General features: G+C 42.3%; 1 protein-coding gene across 5 annotated transcripts in view; it reads left to right on the forward strand.

The window, feature by feature from the left end:
- The window catches only part of LOC122564841 (nuclear receptor subfamily 6 group A member 1), a 426,486-nt gene that overhangs the window by 127,678 nt on the left and 274,984 nt on the right, over nucleotides 1-23,824 (forward strand). For all 5 annotated transcript variants that reach the window (XM_043720165.2, XM_087998432.1, XM_043720172.2 and 2 more), the window contains one exon: nucleotides 4,535-4,591. In XM_043720165.2, the coding sequence (XP_043576100.1) occupies nucleotides 4,535-4,591 (57 nt within the window). The remainder of the gene's footprint in view (nucleotides 1-4,534; nucleotides 4,592-23,824) is intronic.

Raw genomic sequence — 23,824 nt, forward strand, 5'->3', positions numbered from 1 at the left:
TTTGATTCTAATTTCTATTTCCCAGCTGCCAACATGAGAGAAAAGCTCTGGGGTTTGAAGGCTTCAAGAAGATTCCTCCCACCAGTGGGCTTATTTTTTTTGTGAGGCAACAATGTGGGTCTTTTATAGAGTCATACAGCATGGAAACAGACTCTTCGGCCGACCAGATATCCCAACCCAACCTAGTCCCACCTGCCAGCACCTGGCCCATATCCCTCCGAACCCTTGCTATTCATATACCAATCTAGATGCCTTTTAAATGTTGCAATTATACTAGCCTCCACCACTTCCTCTGGCAGTTCATTCCATACACGTACCACCCAATTTTTAAAGTTGTCTTCATTTTAAAGTTTTTTTTTAAACTTCATGCATGGTATCGGAGCACTCTGGGTTGGGCAATTGTTGAGGTAAAAACAATGACTGCAGATGCTGGAAACCAGATTCTGGATCAGTGGTGCTGGAAGAGCACAGCAATTCAGGCAGCATCCGAGGAGCTTCAAAATCGACGTTTCGGGCAAAAGCCCTTCATCAGGAATAAAGGCAGAGAGCCTGAAGCGTGGAGAGATAAGCTAGAGGAGGGTGGGGGTGGGGATAGAGTAGCATAGAGTACAATAGGTCAGTGGGGGAGGAGATGAAGGTGATAGGTCAGGGAGGAGAGGGTGGAGTGGATAGGTGGAAAAGGAGCTGGGCAGGTCCGACAAGTCCGGACAAGTCAAGGGGACAGTTTTGCTGGAGGTTAGAAACTAGGAGGAGGTGGGGGAAGGGGAAATGAGGAAGCTGTTGAAATCCACATTGATGCCCTGGGGTTGAAGTGTTCCGAGGCGGAAGATGAGGCGTTCCTCCTCCAGGCGTCTGGTGGTGAGGGAGCGGCGGTGGAGGAGGCCCAGCACCTCCATATCCTCGGCAGAGTGGGAGGGGGAGTTGAAATGTTGAGCCACGGGGCGGTTTGGTTGATTGGTACGGGTGTCTCGGAGATGTTCCCTAAAGTGCTCTGCTAGGAGGCGCCCAGTCTCCCCAATGTAGAGGAGACCGGATCGGGAGCAACGGATACAATAAATGATATTAGTGGATGTGCAGCTAAAACTTTGATGGATGTGGAAGGCTCCTTTAGGGCCTTGGATGGAGGTGAGGGAGGAGGTGTGGGCACAGGTTTTACAGTTCCTGCGGTGGCAGGGGAAAGTGCCAGGATGGGAGGGTGGGTCGTAGGGGGGCGTGGACCTGACCAGGTAGTCACGGAGGGAACGGTCTTTGCGGAAGGCGGAGAGGGGTGGGGAGGGAAATATATCCCTGGTGGTGGGGTCTGTTTGGAGGTGGCAGAAATGTCGGCGGATGATTTGGTTTATGCGAAGGTTGGTAGGGTGGAAGGTGAGCACCAGGGGCGTTCTGCCCTTGTTGCGGTTGGAGGGGTTGGGTCTGAGGGCGGAGGTGCGGGATGTGGACGAGATGCTTTGGAGGGCATCTTTAACCACGTGGGAAGGGAAATTGCGGTCTCTAAAGAAGGAGGCCATCTGGTGTGTTCTATGGTGTGTTCTATCTGGGAGCAGATACGGCGGAGGCGGAGGAATTGGGAATACGGGATGGCATTTTTGCAAGAGGTAGGGTGGGAAGAGCTGTAATCCAGGTAGCTGTTGGAGTCGGTGGGTTTGTAAAAAATGTCAGTGTCAAGTCGGTCGTTATTAATGGAGATGGAGAGGTCCAGGAAGGGGAGGGAGGTGTCAGAGATGGTCCAGGTAAATTTAAGGTCAGGGTGGAATGTGTTGGTGAAGTTGATGAATTGCTCAACCTCCTCGCGGGAGCACGAGGTGGCGCCAATGCAGTCATCAATGTAGCGGAGGAAGAGGTGGGGAGTGGTGCCGGTGTAATTACGGAAGATCAACTGCTCTACGTAGCCAACAAAGAGACAGGCATAGCTGGGGCCCATACGTGTGCCCATGGCTACCCCTTTGGTCTGGAGGAAGTGGGAGGATTCAAAGGAGAAATTGTTAAGGGTGAGGACCAGTTCGGCCAAACGAATGAGAGTGTCGGTGGAGGGGTACTGTTGGGAACGTCTGGAGAGGAAAAAACGGAGGGCTTGGAGGCCCTGGTCATGGCGGATGGAGGTGTAGAGGGATTGGATATCCATGGTGAAGATGAGGCGTTGGGGGCCGGGGAAACGGAAGTCTTGGAGGAGGTGGAGGGCGTGGGTGGTGTCTCGAACGTATGTGGGGAGTTCCTGGACTAGGGGGGATAGGACAGTGTCGAGGTAGGTAGAGATGAGTTCAGTGGGGCAGGAGCATGCTGAGACAATGGGTCGGCCAGGGTGGTCAGGCTGTGGATCTTGGGAAGGAGGTAGAACCGGGCAGTGCGGGGTTCCCGGACTATGAGGTTGGAAGCTGTGGTTGGGAGATCTCCTGAGGTGATGAGGTTCTGTATGGTCTGGGAGATGATGGTTTGGTGATGGGGGGTGGGGTCATGGTCAAGGGGGCGGTAGGAAGAGGTGTCCTCAAGTTGGCGTTTGGCTTCAGCGATGTAGAGGTCAGTGCGCCAGACTACCACTGCGCCCCCTTTGTCCGCTGGCTTTGTTGCTTATCCTAGTTGCCCTTTAGAAAGTGGTGGTGAGCTGTTTTCTTGAAATATAGCAATCCATTTAGTGTAGATACACCCATAGTGTTGTTTGGGAGGGAGTTCCATGATTTTGACTCAGCAACACTGAGGGAACAGTGATATATTTCCAAATTAGTAATAGTGAATGGTTCAGAGGGAACTTCCAGGAGCAGGTGGTATTCCCATGCATTTACTGCCCTTGTTCTTATTGGTGGTAGTGGTTGTGGGTTTGCTTCAAATCAAATTACAGTTCCACAAGGATTGGTGCTGGGTCCACTTTTGTTTCTAATTTATATAAATGATTTGGATGAGAATTTAGGAGGCATGAATAGTAAGTTTGAGGGTGACCTCAAAATTGGTGGTATAGTGGACAGTGAGGAAGGTTATTTAAGATTACAAAGAGATCTTGATCAATTGGATCAATGGGCTGAGGAGTGGCAGATGATGTTCAATATGGATAACTGTGAGTAGTTGCATTTTGGTAAAACAAACAAGGGCAGGGTTTGTAGAGTTAATGGTAGGGCTCTGGGTAGTGTCGTCGAATAGACACCCAGGGTTCAGATAGTTCTTTGAAAGTTGCAGCACGGGTAGGATTTAGAAAAGATTTACCAGGATGTTGCCAGGATTGAAGGGATTGAGTTATAAGAGACTACTTGCCCTCAAAAGCATAAGGTTGTGGAGTGACCTTTTACGGGTAATAAAATTACAAGGAACATAGATAAGATGAATAGGAAAGATCTTTTCTCTGAGATGGGTGAGTTCAAAACCAGGGGCATATTTTTAAGGAGAGAGGAGAAAGAATTAGAGATCTGAGCGGCAAATGTTTCACTGAGGGTGGTTTGTGTGTGGAATGAACTGCCAGTGGAAGTGATAGATGCAGGTATGGTTACAACATTTAAAAGACATTTTAGATATATACATAATAGGAAAGGTTTAGAGAGATAAGGGCCAAATGCAGGAAAATGGGAGTAGTTTACTTTGGGAAACTAATGGATGAGTTGGACCGAAGGGTCTGTTTCCATACTATATGACTCTGACTCTTAGTGGAAATCCTTACCAAAGCAAATCTATTGAAACCTTTGAAGATTTACTATTTGTTAGGTTATTAGATTCCTAACACTTGGCTAACCTTTGAACCTTAGTTCTGAATCTAAAGTATATTGATAACTGTACAAAGCAATTACAGTGGGCATGGCATCTGTTACTGATTTGTGATGACTGATTGTTAAAGTCAATCAATCAATCAATGATTGAAGTTTGGTAACTATTTAGTTGTGCTTTTGGGCTAATAACCCAAGGGGTTATGAGTTCAACTGCCACCACCGCAGTTGTAAAATTGAATTTAATCAGTTTGGTTATTTGTGGTGATTGTCAGAAAAATATTTGTAAGAAACTACTGGATTGTCTTCAAAACTCATTATTCATTAATGTCCATCAGGGAAGACAACCTATTATCTCTACCCATGCTGGCTGTTGTGTGATTCTAGTTCCACGCTCTGAATCTCTTAGCTTCAGGTTAACTTGGAATTTGAAGTATCTTCCAGGATTAATTATGGATAAACTCAAAGATTCTTATCATTAGCTAATGTCAGCTCATTAGCACAAATGACCATGAGAGCACCTTTGTCACCGTTGCATGGTTAGGTGTTGGGGAATACAGTACACAACATTACTTACCTACATAGTTAATCTGATGAGTCTAAAGTATTGCAAGCACAAGTGTAGTTAAGTGTCATCTTGGCACCTGCTCCAACTCTCCAAATCAAGCAATTCCACCCCTCTGATAAACCTTGTTTAGTCGATTGACTGTTCAATTATTTTTGGAAAGTTCAATCGACACATGATAGATGGCTATCTGGGAGAATGTCTTTTCAATATAATCTAGCACATAGATTACCTGGCTCTTGGCACATATGGCTTTATTTGACGACTTTTTCTGAATCTTCTGTAGGTACAGGTGTACAGCATTTGGAATCCTCATCAGTGCTTCAGATGAACTCAGTGAACAGTGAGTACATGTTTACAAATAATTGAAATTACAAAAAAGCATTTGCTGTAATAAATATGTATTTTTGTTCTTTCTTCCTAGCCTATTGTCTATGCTCAAGTATTTTAATATATTTGCTTCTAAAAGTAATTTTCTCTGTAAAAGATTGTGCCAAATATGGCAGAGAGGTCAATAATGTAATAAAATAAACGTGCTATTAGTATGCAAAAGTGTTTAGTAAAAATACCGAGTATGGTGCTGAGCTGGAAGGTTGGAACTGGGAGAAGGTGGGTGGGAAGGGAAATGAGGAAACTGATGAAGTCTACATTGATGTCCTGGGGTTGAAGGGTCCCAAGGCGGAAGATGAGGCGTCCTTCCTCCAGGCATTGGGTGGTGAGGGAGTGGCAATGGAGGAGGAAATGTCAGTAGATGATGCAAAGTATGCGGAGGTTGGTGGGGTGGAAGGTGAAGACCGGGGGTTTCTCTCCTTGTTGCAGTTGGAGGGGTGGGGTTTGAGGGTGGAGGTTTAGGACGTGGCTGAGATTTACCATAAGACCATAACTTGGAATTTGAAGTATCTTCCAGGATTAATTATGGTTAAACTCAAAGATTCTTATCATTAGCCAATGTCAGCTCATTAGCACAAATGACCATGAGAGCACCTTTGTCACCGTTGCATGGTTAGGTGTTGGGGAATACAGTACACAACATTACTTACCTACATAGTTAATCTGATGAGTCTAAAGTATTGCAAGCACAAGTGTAGTTAAGTGTCATCTTGGCACCTGCTCCAACTCTCCAAATCAAGCAATTCCACCCCTCTGATAAACCTTGTTTAGTCGATTGACTGTTAAATTATTTTTGGAAAGTTCAATCGACACATGATAGATGGCTATCTGGGAGATGTGTTGGAGGGCATCATCAACTATGTGGGAGGGGAAATTGTGGTCATTAAAGCAGGAGGCCATCTGGTGTGTTCTGTGGTGGAATTGGTCCTCCTGGGAGCAGATGTGGCGGAGGAATTGGGAATCGGGATAGCATTTGTGCAGGAGGTAGGGTGGGAGGAGGTATTAATCCAGGTAACTGTGGGAGTTGGTGAGTTTGTAAAAAAAAAAACCGTGTTGAGTCAGTCATTGTTGATGAAGATGGATAGGTCCAGGAAAGGGAGGGGGGTGTCAGAGATGGTCCAGGTGAATTTAAGGCCGAGTGGAATGTGTAGGTGAAGTTGACTGAACTGTTCAACATCCTCGTGGGAGTACGAGGTGGTCCCGATGCAGTCATCAATGTAGCGGAGGAAAAGGTGGGGAGTGGTGCCGCTGTAACTCCATAAGATGGACTGTTCCACGTAGCCGACGAAGAGGCAGGCATAGCTGGGGCCCATACAGGTGCCCATGGCTATCCCTTTGGTCTGGAGGAGGTGAGAGGATACGAAGGAGAAATTGTTGAGGGTGAAGACTAGTTCATCCAAACGAATTAGAGTGTCAGTGGAAGGGTACTGGTGGGGGCATCCGGAAAGGAAGAAACAGAGAGCTTGGAAGCCCTGGTCGTGTTGGATGGAGGTGTAGAGGGATTTGATGTCCATGGTGAAGATGAGGCGTTGGGGGCCAGGAAAACGGAAGTCTTGGAGGATGTGGAGGGTGTGGGTGGTATTCCGGACATATGTGGGAAGTTACTGGACTGGGGGAATAGGACAGTATTGAAGTAGTTGGAGATGAATTCGGTGGGGCAGGAACAGGCTGGGACAATAGGTCGGCCGGGGTAGTCAGGCTTTTGGATCTTGGGTAGGAGGTAGAATCGGGCGGTGCAGGGTTCCCGAACTATGAGGTGGGAAGCTGTGGGTGGGAGATCCCTGAGGTTATGACGTTGTGAACAATCTGGGAGATGGTTAGGTGATTGGGGGATGAGCGGGGCAGACAGGTTGAGGCAGTCAATGTCTCGGTGGCAGTTGGAAATAGAGGTCGAGGGAGGGTATCAGGTTGGCATGGGGTTACCAGGTGATTGGGTGTGTTGGAGGCAGACGAAGTCATCCTCGGAACGTGGGTGAGAGTCTTGATGGAAAAAGTAAGCTCTGAGGCAGAGGCAGTGGAAGAAGTGTTCACCGTTGTGACGTGTACTGAATTTGTTGATGTTTGGACAGGGAGGATGAAGGTAAGGCCTTTGCTGAGGACTCATCATTTGTCCTCAGTAAGGGGGAGGTCTTTAGGGATAGTAAAAACTCGGCAGGGCTGGGAGCTAGAACCTGGAATAGGGCTGGGAGCTAGGACCCTGAATAGGGCTGGAGCTGGGAGCCCTGGCCTTACACATGCACTTTTCACAAATCTCCCTTTTATCTCCCCTCATGCCTATCTAGACATACCTTCTTCATGAAACCTGTTACTTATTTGCAGTCAGGGCACAAATAATATTTTTTCTTGGGCTCACTTTGAAACATTATCAAACTGTGTTTTCAGGGATTTTTTATTTCTGTTCTCATGAGCTTATTTATAAGGTGATGCAGTCACATGGTAACATAATATTCTGTATTTTTAACATTTTGCTTCTCATAGAAGCAAAATGAGAAGAATGCATTAATATTCTCAAAAACTATCAACCGTGCACACTAGGTAGGTTCACCATGGTAAGTTGCCCTGTAATGACTAGGGATGTGGTCGATTAGGGTGGGATGCTGTCCAGAGGATTGGTGCAGACTCAATGGCCAAATGGCCTCTTCCATTTGGGATTCATAGGGATTCTATGATACTGAACTTGCATCTGCTACAGCAAGGCAAGTGTTAATTCCTTAGATTACACAGTATTTAAATTGGCAACTTAAAGGGCATAAGATCTCTACAAAAGTTTTTTTTAAAAAAAGTAATTCCTTCCCCTTTGCAGCCTCCCTTTCCCCCTTCCCTGCTGCAGACTCTCACTATTTCCGCTTTCCATCAGCTCTCTCCATTTTTCCTCACCCTTCCACCTTGGCTTACTGCCTCAGTAGGTACTCAGTGTATTCCACCTTCCCTCCTCCTGACACTTTTCATTCCACACATGTTTTATTATAGGGTCTCCCCAGTGACCTCCTCCCCATCTTTCTTTCTGTCTCTCTCGCGCTCTGTCTCTCTGGTGCTCGCACACTGCCTTTGTATGTGTATGTGTGTATGTGTGTCTGTGTCTGTGTGTATGTGTCTCTGTGTTGCGCTCTCGCGCACTCGCTTGTTTTCTTGCGCTCTCACGCTCTCTCCATCTCCCCTCACCCCCCATGCCCAGCTCATCTCCTTTGCCTCCTCCTCTATCATTAGCTTCCCTTGCTGTCTTTCACTCTGCTCAACACACCGTCCACCCGAGTTATGGGAGATGAAACTGCTGGCAAGAGGAAGTTTTAACCTCCACAAACTCCAGTTTTGCTTTCTGAAAACTCTTTGCCTTCTCACTAATTCTGTCCATTCTGGGGTGACATTTCTTGAACTGGTGCCTCTAATTGAATTTTCCTAAGTGTTTTGGGAATTCATTCACCTGCTGTCCTCATGTATTTTGAGTCCTGCTTATAACCACACAGAAGAAACTGATGATTACCTAGCCTGTTCCCCTATCCTCATGGTAAGCTATGTCACAAATAGTTTCTTCTTCTCAGATCCTAACCATTTTCTTTTCAAAAGCTCCATCATCAGGTCTCTCCTGAAAGGAAGTACCTATCTCCAACCTCTCCTCTTAACACCATGCCATCTTTGCTGCAGCTCCATGAATATGTAGTCAGCTTTTCACCCCATCACAGCAGTTCAATATCACTAAGTAAAGTTACAAATGACATTCTGTGATCACAATTCCTCTTTCAACCCTCTGAACCTCCCTATAGTCCTCAAAAAAGTTGACTAATACCTGCCCTCTATCATCTTGCTCAGTTGGAATAGCTTTGTTTGGTACCATACTTTATATATCCAATTGTAACCAAATCATAAGAAGTAACATATTATCTTTTTATCCCTGCACTACTCCTTCTAGTTAGCCACCAAGAGTCTAGCCTTTGCCACCTCCACTACCTCTTTTATGTTTTGGCTTTTGGTGATATCATAAGAAAACATGGATTCACTTCCTCATATATTCAAACAATTCCTACTTCAATTCCTTGTTCTGACATTGAACTGCAGATGAACTACAACCTTTTCCAGTTATGGTTATTGACCCTTTGACAAACTGTAACCCTTTCTCATTAATTACAACCCCACTGGGAAACTGTCAGGATGGACCAGATATAATAGTTCTGGCTTTCTGTTTGACTGAACTCCAGACCCTATGTCCTGTACATGTAAAGGACCACTGACTTGCATTTGTGATGTCCATCCCGTACATCCTCTCTATTCATTTGTTGCTGAAATAATTATCAACATCCATCAAGATAGGCATGTTCCAACTACCTGAATGCTTATCTTACTGGCCTTCTCTTTGGCAGATTCCATACACCAGCTGGTTCAAAACTCTGCAGTATATTAACTTTCTGCAACTTGACAGTGTAGGTGCATTATTAGTCTCATGATAATCTCATTTTATGCATAAGACATCAGCAACATGAGCATCTTAGTATGTCTGTTGGCCTCATGCATCTGTCCTTTTATGGATGCCAAAAGCAACAAATGTGTTGGGTTCATTATCTAAAATATTCAGCTCTAATTTGATTTCATGGTTCATAATCCTGCAGAATTTGAATTGAATAAAAGGAAATCTGAATGAAGTGTTTAATGATGACCATGAATCCATTGTCGATTGTTGGGAAAACCCATCTGGTTCAATAACGTCCGTTTAGGGAAGGAAACTGCCATCTTTACCTGGTCTGGCCTACATGTGATTCCAGGCTTACAGTAACGTGGTTAACCTTTAGCTGCTGCTCTGGGCAATTAGGGTTGGGCAATAAATGCTAGCCCAGCCAGTGACACCCACATCCCATGAATGAGTTAAAAAAAAGTTGTTGAAGTGACCAATGCAAATATAGAAAAATGTAGGAAAATGAGTTTAAATGGGCTGGATCCTGTATAATAACTTAATCTTTATTGAACACAAATCCAAGTTTTACAATATCATCCCATGAGAAAAAGAGTTTAGCTGAAAATGTCAAGTGGAAAATGCAATAATGTACAAAAAAAGTTACTGTTAAAACTTAATTTTTACTCTGAGAAGTATGTACATGAATGGTTTAACCTTTTTGACAACGATGGGAAATACTTAGCTCCTGTTACAAATGTTCAAGTTTTGTCCAAGAACAGAGATATTTGGGCTGCAGTTTGCATTCACTGATCAGTGAGTTGTTTCAAAATAAAACCCACCGACAGCAATGAATGTTTATCGCAACCTTTTGCTGAATATAATATTTCTGGTACTCTTCAATTTTTATAATTTAACAAATCTTTTTCGGAAAAGTCATCTGAATTTAAAAACATAAGCATTTCAGTATAGTTGAAATATTATGGAAATATTATCCATGTTATTGAACCAAGTAATAACTGATTAGGATATTCTGAGCAATGAAATTAATGGAATTTTGCCCTTGTGTATCTTTCGTTCATGGAGGCATCTAATTTTACAGTTGATTTATTAGTTGAATTGAAATGACACCAGTTCCCATGTTGGAATTTGAATCCATGTCTTTAATGCAAGCAATACCTTCACCCACTGGTTTGGCAGTGACATCATCATTGCACAATATCCCCTAGGTTACATTGATATCCATGGTTTAAAGATTTGTTGTATTTAGCCTCCTTTATATAGTCTGTATCCCAGGTTAGATACAATCCTTTTGATATTCCAATTTTTAAAACATTTAATCTGTATAATTCTTGCCTATTCTTGGCATTTGTGGTAAGTGGATCATGTCAAGTTCCAAGGGTAAATCATGGATTTTGTTGGTGCCATTAACAAAACTGAAAATTGTTCTTGTTTTCTAAAAGATTTAGTTCAGATGTTGGTGTTTTTAAATTTTTTAATAGGGCGTTAAGCACTATACAGGTATTGTTAAATTTGATTATTTTGAATTTATGCATCGAAAGTGCTGCTCACCAAACAAATGGATCGGCATGAGCAGCAATTGAAGACACTAAACAGCACCCAAATTGCAGACAGCATCATAGCTAGAAATGATAGAAACTTGGTTGTACCCAAGGTACAGGAAGATAGATGGGTGACTGAAATGGAGCAGCCGCTCAGTAGGTATAGACAGTGGGGAAGAGCAGTCAGGAAGAAGTTGCTGAGTTCAGCAGAACTGGAGGCTTGGTCTGTATTTGCTAGATAAAAACAGGCAGTCAGTGCAGCTGTGTCCCTGTTAAACAAGTATTCTGGTTTGGATACTGATGAGAGAGATAATCCATCTTGTGACAGCAGCATCAGCCAGAGCAGTGGCACCATGGCTGGCCCTGCTGCTCGGAGGAGGGAGGGATGGAGCATAGCAGAGCAATAATAATTGGAGATTATTGGAGGGTACAGATAAGTGCTCCTGTGGCTGGGGAGAGACTCCAGAATGATATGTTGCCTCCCTCATGCCAAGGTCATGGATGTCTCTGACATCCTAAAACAGGAGGGTAAACAGACAGAAGTCATTGTCCATATTGGCACAAGTGACATAGGTAGGAAGAGTGACAACATCCTATAATGCCAATTCAGGGAGTTACGCAATAAACTAAAAAGCAAGACCTCTCTCTAGTAATTTCAGGATTACTGCCTGTGGCATATACTACTGGGGATAGGTACGGAGAATATACAATTGAAAATGTGGCTAAAGAGTTGGTAAAAGGGGGAGGGCCTCAGATATGTGGATCATTGGCATGTCTTCTAGGGAAGGTGAGACCTGTACAAGAAAGATGTGTTGCACCTAAACTGGAGGGGCACTAATATCCTGGTAGGGAGGTTCCATGCTGCAATTTGGGAAGGTTTAAACTAATGTGGCAGGTGGGGGGAAATGGAGCTCAGTAAGTATAGAGAGTGGGGAAGAGCAGTCAGGGAGAAATTGCTGAGCTCAGCAGAACTGGATTTGCTTCAATGCAAAAAGTATAAGTTAAAGTGGATGAATTTAGAGCCTGGATTAATGCATGCAATAATGATGTTGCTATCGCAGTGACATGGTTGAAAGAGGGACAGGGCTGGCAGCTTAATATTTGGGGATATCGATGTTTTAGATGAGACAGAGGAAGAAACAAAAAAGGGTGGGGAGTTGCATTACTGGTTAGGGAGCACTTCACAGTTGTGTGGAGGGAGGACACTCTGGAGGGATCTTTCAATGAGGCATTAGGGGTACAGCTCAAGATTGTACTACAGACTCCTAGCTGCCGGTGGGAGATTGCTGAAGAGATTTTGGAATGAAGTGGAAACTACAGGGTTGTTGTGGGTGATTTTAACTTGTCCCATATTGACTGGGACTCCCTTAGTGCCAGGGGTTTGGATGGGGAGCAATTTGTTGGGTGTGTCCAGGACTTTTTTGAAACTGTATGTGGACATTCCAGTGAAGGAGTTGCCTTACTGGACTTGGAATTAGGAAATGACCCTGGCCAGGTGATCAAAGATTCAGCAGGGGAGCATTTTGGGAATAGTGACCATAATTCTATACGTTTTTGGATATTTCTGAAGAAGGCCTTGGATGAATATGTTAAATTGGGGAAAGGCCAACTAAAACCCAATTAGGCAAAAATTGGAGAATGTGGATTGGGAGCAGCTGATTGAGGGTAAATCTACATCTGAAATATGGGAGTCTTTTAAGGATCAGTCGATTAGGATGCAGGACAGGCATGTTCCTGTGAAAGTGAAGGACCGAATGGCAGGATTCAGGAACCTTGGGTGACAGGGGAAATTATCAGTTTAGTTATTACTTTGTTTAAGATGGAAAACTGAGAAAGTCCAGGGAATTGCAGGCTGGTGGGCCTAGCGTCAGTGGGGGGGCAGCTGTTGGAGAAGATACTAAGAGACAGGATTTATTCACATTTGGAGTGAATGGACTTATTAGTCATAGGCAATATGGTTGTGTGCAGGGAAGGTCATGTTTGTCCAACTTGATTGAGTTTTTTGAGAAGGTGACAAGAACGATTGATGATGGAAGGGAAACGGATGTTATTTACAGTGTTTTTAGCAAGGCATTTGATAAGGTACCTCATAGCAGGCTGGTACAGAAAGTAGCGTCTCATGGGATCCAAGTTGAGCTGGCTAGATGGATACAAAACTGGCTTAGTCTTGGAAGACAGTGGGTGGTGGTGGAAGGGTGCTTTTCAGAATGGAGATCAGTAACTAGTGGTGTTTCACACAAATCAATGTTGAGACCTTTGTAATATATATAAATGATCCGGAGGAAAATGTAGGTGGTTTGATTAGTAAGTTTACAGATGACACCAAAATTAATGGTCTTGCAGGCAGTGAGGAGGATTGTCAGCAGGATATAGATAGAATACAAATTTGGGCAAAGAAATGGCAGACGGAGATTAATCTGGACTATTGCAAAGTGATGCATTTTGGAAGATCAAATTCAGATGCATATTATATGATAAATGGCAAAATCCTTAGGAGCATTGACATACAGAGATCTGGGTGTACACATCCACACATTCCTGAAAGTGGCAACATAAGTGGATAAGGTACGCAAGAAGGTATACAGCACATTTGCCTTCATTGGCCGAGGCATCAAATATAAAAATTGGCAAGTTATAAAACTTTAGTTGGGCCACATTTGGGCTATTGTGTGCAGTTTTGGTCACCATACTACTAGAAGGACATGGATGTTTTGGAAAGGGTGCAGAGAAGGTTTACTGAATGTCACCTAGTCTGGAGGGTTTTGGTTATGAGGAAAGGTTGAATAAACCCGGATTATTTTCCCTGAAAAGATGGAGGTTGAGGGGCAACTGAACAGAGCTCTACAAAATAACAAGAGGCATAGATAGGTGGAAAAGTCATGTACAAGAGGGCGCAGGTTCAAGGTGACAGGGGAAAGTTTAGGGGAGAAGTGCAGGAAGCACATACGTTAGCAATGTTTAAGGATTATCTTGATACTCACATTAACAGGAGGTGAACAGAGAGATAGATACTGCACATGGGCAATAAGTAGTTGACCTAAATAAGGATTAGGAATTGTTGCAGGCTTGATGGGCTGAAGGATCTGTTCCTGTACATTATTGTATTATTATAAAGTATTTAATTGAAATATTCTTGGCCCACAGCAGTTTGACCTTACGATAGTAGCCTGATACCAAATCCAGGATTACTTTTTTTAATTTAATCTATTTTTCCAATCAACCTAATCAACCAGATATGTTATTACATATCTCTGAAGCAGGTGAGACTCGAACCTGGGTACTACCACTGTGGCACAAGAGGGCCTGGGTCTGCTTTTTATTTGATAGGGCCCAATTGTGCCCTTCATTTTCCCCAATCACCCATTGAGAGAGTAGACATAATTACATTCAGCTGCTAAAATAATTATTTAAGACAGAAATTGATATGATTTACATTCAAAACTTGAATATAAGAATACAGAACAATTCGCTAATAATATTAGGAGTGGCAAACAGCAAGAGTAATACTAATTAATAGTGGGAAGACAGAGTTAAACTATCAGAGTAGGCAGATAGACAGCAGAAGAATTTTAATACAAGGAAGTTTTGAAACAATGCATTTTGGCAGAAGGACCAAGGCAAAGTAATATAGAATTAATTACAGCTCTAAAGTGTGCAGGTAGAAAGGTATTTAGGGTGCATGTACAAAGAGTTTTGAAAGTGGCAGGATACATTGGGAGACTGGTTTGCAAAGCATACAAGATTTGGTGCTTCACAAAAAGAGGCACTGAGTACAACAACAGGGGAGTTAAGTTGAATCTTTATAAAACTCTAGTTCATAACTACTAATAGAATATTTTGTCAGCTCTGGTCATCACACCTTAGGAAGGATGTGAAATAACATGCAGAAGACATTTCCCGAATGGTTCCAGTAATGGGATATTTTTAGCTGAAATATTAGGCAGGAAAAGCAAAAATTTCTATCCTTGGAGCAATGGAAGTTGGTGGAGTGGGGTAGATATGATAAAGTTGTGCAAGAATGTGATCAATTTAGATAAGGGAAAACCATTTTCATAAGCTAGTGATTTAAGAACAAATGGGAACAGTTTTAAGATTTTGGGAAAGAGGTATGGGAGTATGTGAGGAAGTTTTTTTTTGTTAGTGTGTGATAATATACAAATTACTGACCATGAGGATGGCAGAAGTAGAGTTGATTATTGCTACCAAAAGGGAATTGGAAGGGTACTTGAAGGAAGAGTGGAGGAGTGGGTTTGACTAGATTGCTCAGGGAGTCATGGTCTTCTTCGACATAAATGTCTCTAAGCTCTAAGATTTGCAGAATACGAGGAAAGGAATCAGTATTGATAGAAAGTTCATGATATTTTTCAAGCTGAGATTTGTGAATGTTGTAGATTGGAGAAGAGTTAAAGGGAGTATCATCAGGTATCAGAGCAACATCCGTCTATTTATTCTTTATTCTAAGGAGAGAGATTTCCAAATAATTTTTAAGGTTTTGAATGCATTTCTAGGTTAGGTTTTCTAATTAGGACGGAGTAAAAGCCAAGTGATGATACTTTTGTGAAATGCATTATTAAAAAGAGTATTAAAGCAATACTAAAGCATAAAATATAGAACATCTCTATGACGTAAGGGATGAGAAACAATATTTCAAGATGCATGCTTTTAACATATTTAGTTGAGGTTTTTGATGACATGAAGGCATTTAATATCAAAAAGTTGAAGACTGTTAGTTGGTGACAACTAGTACAGCAAATGTTTATTAACCAGCACCTATGGGACCAGGAGTTTGCCAGTTGATCAAATATTCTGGATAATCAAAAGGCCTACATAATCGATTTAAAAACACACACCAAGTAATAGAAACTTAATGCAGCGCATATACACATCATTGGTATACTTTGCTTACAGCATAGATCACTTAAATAATAATGTAACTTTGCCCTAAATAAAACTTACTGGTCACGAGCCTTCTCACTTGCACCCTCAACTGACTACTTGGACATTGCTGCAGATAGTGGTAGTATTTGAAGAGAAATTAACTCGAAATTGAATCAACTGTTGAAATTTTATGTGACCATTCTATTAAACAGCAAGTATATTTACATTAAGGTAAACACATTAAAAAAATATAATTGGACAGCATGAAACAGGACAGCCATTATCTCACTGAACGGTGGAGTATGCTCAAAGAGCCGAATGGCCTGCTACTATTGCTTCATTTCTTCAAGTCAGATCAATGCCATGAACTTTGTGTTTTGACTATATCTCATGCTATTATTTAACAACTAATTGTCAATTAGGCAAAGAATTGTAAACTATCTCTGTTCCTGCACTTCAATACAAACCTTAGGACTTTGACAGAAAATATTTTCTCACTTTGTCTAATTTAAGCATGTTATAATGGACCTCAAGGTACAACCAACGGTCGATGGTTTAATTTGAAAAGTCAAAACTCACCGACAGCGTTGAATGTTCACTGAAGCCATCAAAAAAGCAAAAACAGATTTCAAGTGCAGCTGTTTTCTTTATTTGATCTACCTGTTCAGGAAGTATTAATCTGAGGGTAACAAATTTTATGCAACCACATTCCTTGCACAAAATGTTCTATTAACAAAGTGAAACTAGTTTGGTATCAACAGGAATGGTTACTGTGATCGAAAACTCACACTTATGAAATAATTAATATAAAATGCCTTTCGTTAAGCATAGACCTACATAAAAACTGCATATTTGAAAAAAGCCATTTAGCTAATTGGTCTATGCTGATTATTATATAACTAAATGAATCTCCTCGAATGACCTCTTCCCCAACCTGCCTTACTGGGTTGAATCTTATGGTTCTTGAGGTGGTGGGAGGAAGTATATCCAGAACCTACGATCTCCACCTCCACTGGAGTTAGGTTTCATGGTCAACCAACTTGCCCTGATGCTAATTGAGATCCCTATGTGGGCAATTAAAGACCACTTCAGTCCTCAGTGTGGAGCTGCTAAGATTAATTGCCTGCTAGACAACTTGTGTGCAGCAGGACTCAAACAAAGATATTCATTGTCTGATAAAGGGCAGAGAAGGGGTTTGGCCACTGAGACCTATTGCCCCTCCTGCGTTTGACTGTCCTAATCCCCGCTCCCCCCCCAATCCTAAACTAGTCAAGACTTTGCCAATATCATTCACTCCCACTTGCTGGACCATTGATGATTTGGGTTGATTGTATGAGGAGACTGTGTCATTGTCAATTGGATAGCTGGCTCAAAGGTATCTAATTATGATGTAACCTGTGGTAATTTAGTGAGTACATTTCACTGCCAGCAAGTAGAGGCTTAGGACCTACTTTTGGGGCTGATGTCATACTTCCGAAGCTTTAGCAATGCATCTTACTACAGTGTCAAACTTACTCACTTCAAGGCCATGGATGACCACCTGGACATTTCATAAATGTAGTATAGAATGTTGAATGTTCTGAGATATGAGCCATTCTGCTTGTGATTAGAAGATTTAAAAAAATCATATAGTGAGTGTGACCATGTGAAAATTGGAACATGCAATATGCAGAACTCCTTTATCTCACACGCATCTGATTAATTTGGGTCTGCAAGAATGGATTCATGGTAATGTTGGAAAACTTGAACTTTATGTGATGCAATTTAAGTAGTTTTTATTGGAACTTATGTAATATTGTTAAATCATTTTATAATACTACATAAAATTGCCTTGCTTCTATGGCCACCAGCAAAATCTAGCCTTTGCATGAAGGCTTTACATTATTTAAAAACAAAGATGAATTGGAGTTTTGTGATCAGTGTTGGAAAGAAACCACTTAAGCTTCCAATTCATATAGCATCACCAACAGGCGGATATAATTACGTTTACAGTGGGAAGTTTAATTATGGTCAAAGGAATTATTTTTAATGAATACAGGTTAAAATATTGAGAAACTATGACTTTTAATGAACATTCAATAGATTATGTATAATCAATTATGCTTACCAATTCACTTTACTTGCCATTTGCAATACAATATACAAACATTCTATTGCATAACATCGTAATGGAAGAATTACCAATGTTTTTCTGAATCTTGTTTCGTTTATTATAATAAATTTAGTCATCTGGTGATTTGACATTGATGTTGAAGGAATGTTTAAGACTCTGAGATGGCATGCAGGGTTTGGTTAGAAAGAACTGACCTGAGCTCAGTAGCAATAAATGCAGAATTCTGGAGAAATTCAGCAGGTCTGGTGGTATCCTGGAAATAGAATCTGATGTGACTTCTCTTCAGAACTTCTAAAGAGTCATACTAGACTTGAAACATTAACGCTGTTTTTCTCTCTCCACAGATGCTGCTAGACCTGCTGAGTTTCTGCACCTTTCTCTGTGTTCATTTCAGATTTCCAGCAACTGCAATATTTTGCTTTAATTTAAGAGCTCCAGAGGAAAGAATTATTTCAAACCAAGTTTCTAGAAATGTAGATAACTTTGGCCAATGATCTTATCAGGATTTTGGGAATGATTGACTGTTTTTAAAAAAAAAAGTGCACCCAAGGGATAGATGGCCAAGTATACCACTGCGTTGATACATTGATACATGGTGACAAAAGATGTTTCTGTGAGGTAGTGTCTGAATTAAAACTGCCAGCAATGAGGCTTCAGCTGGAGCTGGTATCAAGGTTCCTGTTTTTCTTTTTTATAAATAACTTAATAGAACAGGATACTGTCTAAAACAGGATACTGCCCTCTATTCCTTATAAAGGGCTTTTACCCGAAACGTCGATTTTTCTGCTCCTTGGATGCTGCCTAACCTGCTGTGCTTTTCCAGCACCACTCTAATCCAGACTACTGTCTAAAAGTGCTAGATTTATGTTCAATACTGAATTTGATGTAGTGGTCAATGAGGCTGACCAGTGTAGAAACCAAAGAGGCTTGGCAGGCTAGGTCAGTGAAGGGCCACTCCTGAAGGGCACCATTCCTGATGAAGGGCTTTTGCCCAAAAAGTTGATTTTCCTGCTCCTTGGAGGCTGCCTGACCTGCTGTGCTTTTCCAGCACCACACTCTCGACTCTTCTTCAGCATCTGCAGTCCTCACTTTCACCTAGACTAGGTCAGTGGGCAGGTGAACTTCAAAATAGATGTACATAAGTCATCAGACTAGAAGAATTAAGAATATAAATTATATATTAGATGGCTTGAAGCAAGATAAGTCATTATTATTGAGCTATCAAAGAAAATACCTGCATTTGTGTTGTGCTTTTCACAATTTCAGTATGCCTCAAGCTTATGAAATAATTTACAGCTGATGAAATACACTTACTGTACAGTTGCTGTTGTAATGTAGGAAACCCCGAAGCCAATTTGTTCAAACTGGAGCTTTACAAATAGCAATATGATGATGACTAGGCCTGCTGTTTTTTAGCGATGTTTATTTGAAGAAAACATGTTGGCCAGAATTTTGATTAAAAATCTCTTCTTTGAAATAGTGGGATCAATTACATTACTATGACAAGTAAACTGGGCTCTGTTGACTGAAAGTTGCCAATGTCAGTGTCATACTGGGTAGTTGACCTAGATTTTGTACTCCAGGCTCTGGCGACTGGTAACATCCTCACTTGAGACATTGAAATATGGCTGGTGCCTGAATGTTCGTAATACAGTTAAGATTGCCTATAAAATTTTGGATGTTTGTCCATGAGTGTAATGTAAGTATGTGGGGTCTATGGGCCGTGGCTGAGACAGGCAATGGCTAGGAAGTTGTGAAAATATGGCAAGATTGGGGGAAAAAGTCAATTCTTAACGTGTGAAAAATTGGACTATTTTTCTCAAAGTTTTAACGGTTAGTTGAGAATCTTGCTAGTCAGTGCAAAAAGGCATATTTGTATGTATTAATATCTTGTTATTATCTAATTTTGCATCATCTATCTGCAAGTTGAATTTTTCCAGGCACTTTAAAGAAACTAGACCGAGGCAATTCCTGGCATGAAAATTTGAGCAGGTAACGTGTTGCTGCAGATCAGTGATGCTTTCTATCCATCTTGGCCACCGTTCCCCACCATCTCAGGACATGCTTCATGGGCAGCTGTTGTCTGTATCCTCGATTCATTGAATACTATGGAGACTGACATTGGACAAGCACCATCATGGCCAATCTCTGACTCTCTTAAAATATAGGTCACCACTTCAATATTGCACTTTGGGGCTCACTGATACCTTTTCATAGCTGCTGATGTTAGGAATCTATCTCTGCACATGAACAATGTACAAAATACATCTCAAGGCTCTTAGTTTGCTTCCTTAGCACTCAATTTACACCTTTCAAGATCAAGTTTTACTAGTGCTGCCAATATGTCCTTGAAAGGTTTTCTTTTTCTTTCCCTCCTATTACGTCTATTAGAGTCCTGGATTTGACAGCTGGGGTGGAAGTAGCATGCCTTATTATAGAACCTGTTGGTTTTGGAGTTTTGAAACCCGGAGGTGTTTGTGGCTGGAGGATCTAGACAAGCTGGTTAAATAAATGTTCACCCTTCTTGGCATAAATTTGCACAGGGTGAAGGCAGGGCAGAGGTGAAGGACCTGGACACCCAATTTCTGGGGATTAGCTTCATGCAGTGGTTCGTCCAGCCACGTGCCACTGGCACCACCCTATTTTCTTGTGAGGAAGGGATACCTAAACTGAGGTCCAGATCTCTAGTTCTCCTGTTTGCTGTTGTTGCTGAGAACCATAGCTAGAGCGATTGTAGTGTAGTTTTCTGCATCTATCTGGCAGATAATATGTGCTGGACCTGGATCTCGAGAGGAGCCATCAGCGTGTCCATGGATGCACCTATACATTTGGAAGCGAGAGGCACCATAGTCTGGATTGGTATTGATAGATTCTTACAACCTTGGATCCAATTTGTAAAATGACTGTGACAAGCCGTCCGGCTGTTCCTGTGTCAGCTTAAGCAGTTTGACAAAGTTATCAATGGCCAACACCATATTGTCCCCTCCAGCCTGGGGCAGTGCAGGTATGTGGCCCCTAGCTGTTCTTTGAGTTTCTTCCTCAGCTAGCTGCAGAAATGTGTCAGTGATGTCCTCGCTAATATGTATTCCTGAGTCTTACCTAGTTATAGAAATGAGATGTCAGTATCTGAGCTGATTGGCAGGAGACAATCTTGCTGATGCTTCCTCAGGGGTCTATGTTGTCTTTCTGAGAAGTAGAGGAGAAGACATTGGCTGGAGGAGCTAGTCTCTTCAGAACAGAGGTTTTGTGGCTGTTACTTGTGCCTGCAGAAGATGAGAGTTGCAAAATAGGATGCGGAAGCCTCGGCATGTTAAATGTGCACACTCAATGATGGTAATGGGAGATCATAATGAATAATGAATCACAATTGATTGCCAGGATATGGAGGTCACAGCATCACCACATGAGCAGTCTTTATTCTCTCCTGCTAAGGAAAGGATCCTCTCCTCATGGGTTGAGCAGATGAATATTGGATACCCCACCATCTGTCTTGGTCCTCTGTACCCTATTATTTTTTTCCTCCTGGAATTAGGCAAAGGGAGGAACTGAGTAAGATGAAAGTGGCTGGCACAGCTGTTGATTTTGAAGCAGGTGAGGGAAAGGTGACAAGGTGTGTTAGGAAGTGCAGAGGATATGCAGAATTGAGTGAATGACGGCCATCAGTGAATGTGGGGTAGCGAACAGGAGATATTGTTGTTGGCCATAGAAGATCATTAACTTGAAGCATTCCCACAGATGGTGGACACTGTACTAACCTGGGTGGCAAGATCTCCTCAGGTGGTCCTTGACTTTGACTACCAGCTCTTCCACCATGACCTTCAGCTGCCCGTTTATGAGCCAGGGCACCAATGTACCTGTATCACTATTTCAAGTCCAAGTCCTCCCACACTGCAACAGTGAAAGACAATTCCTGGCTTGCAGTTTTTATATTGGGGTACAGCGAGGCTTTAAATACAGTGGCAGGAACATTGGAAGGTCCTGGCAGTGTTGACAGTATTTCCACCACTTGTGAGTGCACTATGGCATGTGGTACATAGGTAATGAGATGAGCAAGGTAAAACCGCACCAGAAAACCCGTCAGAGGTCAGAAGGAAACCTTCCATGAAGTTTCCCAAAATTAGCAGTTAGAGTCATAGAGCTGTACAGCATGGAAACAGACACTTCGATCCAACTCGTCCATGCCGACCTGATATCCCAACCCAATCTAGTCCCAACTGCCAGCACTTAGCCCATATCCCTCCAAACCCTTCTTATTCATATTCCCATCCAGATGCTTTTTAAATGTTGCAATTGTACCTGCCTCCACCACTTCCTCTGGCAGCTCATTCCATACATGTACCACTCTCTGCATGAAAAAGTTGCCCCTTAGGTCTCTTTTACAAGTTTCCCCCCTCACCCTAAACCTATGCCCTCTTGTTCAGGACTCCCCTACTCCAGGAAAAAGACTTTATCTATTTATCCTATCCATGCCCCTCATGGTTTTGTAAATGTCTCAAGAACACCCCTCAGCCTCCAACGCTCCAGGGAAAACAGCCCCAGCCTGTTCAGCCTCTCCCTACAGCTCAAATTCTCCAACCCTGGCAACATCCTTGTAAGTCTTTTCTGAACCCTTTCAAGTTTCACAACATCCTTCTGATAGAAAGGAGACCAGAATTGCATGCAATATTCCAACAGTGGCCTAACCAATGTCCTGTACAGCCGCAACATGACCTTCCAACCCCTGTGCTCAGTACTCTGACCAATAAAGGAAAGCATACCAAACGCCTTCTTCACTATCCTATCTACCTGCGACTCCACTTTCAAGGAGTTTTGAATCTGTACTCCAAGGTCTCTTTGTTCATCAACACTCCCTATTATCATTAAGTGTAGAAATTCTGCTAAGATTTGCTTTCCCAAAATGCAGCACCTCACATTTATCTAGATTAAACTCCATCTGCCACTCCTCAGCCCATTGGCCCATCTGATCAAGATCCTGTTGTAATCTGAGGTAACCTTCTTTGCTGTCTGCTACACCTCAAATTTTGGTGTCATCTGCAATCTCACTAATTATTCCTCTTTTATGCTCACGTCCAAATCATTTGTGATGAAATGTAGAGGACCCAGCACTGATCCTTGTGGTACTCCACAGGTCACAGGCCTCCAGTCTGAAAAACAACCCTCCACCACCACCCTCTGTCTTCTACCTTTGAGCCAGTTCTGTATTCAAATGGCTAGTTTTCCCTGTATTCCATGAGATCTAACCTTGCTAGCCAGTCTCCCGTGTGGAACCTTGTCGAATGACTTACTGAAATCCATATAGATCACGTCCACCACTCTGCCCTCATCAATCCTCTTTGTTACTTCTTCAAAAACTCAATCAAGTTTGTGAGATATGATTTCCACGCACAAAGCCATGTTGTCTATTCCTAATCAGTCCTTGCCTTTCCAAATACATCTATGTCCTGTCCCTCCAGATTCCTTCCAACAACTTGCCTACCACTGACATCAGGCTCACCGGTCTATAGTTCCCTGACTTGTCCTTACCATATTTCTTAAATAGTAACACCACGTTAGCCAACCTCCAGTCTTGCAGCACCTCACCTGTGACTATCAATAATACAAATATCTCAGCAAGGGGCCCAGCAATCACTTCTCCATCATCCCACAGAGTTCGAGGGTACATCTGATCAGGTCCTCGGGATTTATCCACTTTTATATGTCTCAAGGCATCCAACACCTCTCCTTTGTAATATGGACATTTTTTAAGATGTCACCATCTATTTCTCTACATTCTATATCTTCCATGTCCTTTTCCACTGTAAATATTGATGCAAAATACTCGTTTAGTATCTGCCCCATCTTCTGCACCTCCACACAAAAGCCGCCTTGCTGATCTTTGAGGAGCCCTATTCTCTCCCTAATTACCCTTTTGTCCTTAATATATTTGTAAAAACCCTTTGGATTCTCCTTAACTCTATTTGCCAAAGCTATCTCATGTCCCCTTTTTGCCCTCCTGATTCCCTCTTAAATATACTCCTACTGCCTTTATACTCTTCTAAGGGTTCTGTCGATCTCTCCTGATCTATGCTTTCTCCTTTTTCTTAACCAAAACTCAATTTCTTTTGTCATCCAGCATTCCCTCTACCTACCAGCCTTTCTTTTAACCCTAACAGGAATATACTTTCTCTGGACTTTCGTTATCTCCTTTCCGAAGGCTTTCCATTTTCCAGCTGTCCCTTTACCTGCGAACATCTGCTCCCAATCAGCTTTTGA

The sequence above is a fragment of the Chiloscyllium plagiosum genome, unplaced genomic scaffold (genome assembly GCF_037043375.1).
Source record: "Chiloscyllium plagiosum isolate Xiang-an unplaced genomic scaffold, Cpla_swu_hap1 HiC_scaffold_21, whole genome shotgun sequence".
Taxonomy (NCBI): Eukaryota; Metazoa; Chordata; class Chondrichthyes; order Orectolobiformes; family Hemiscylliidae; genus Chiloscyllium; species Chiloscyllium plagiosum.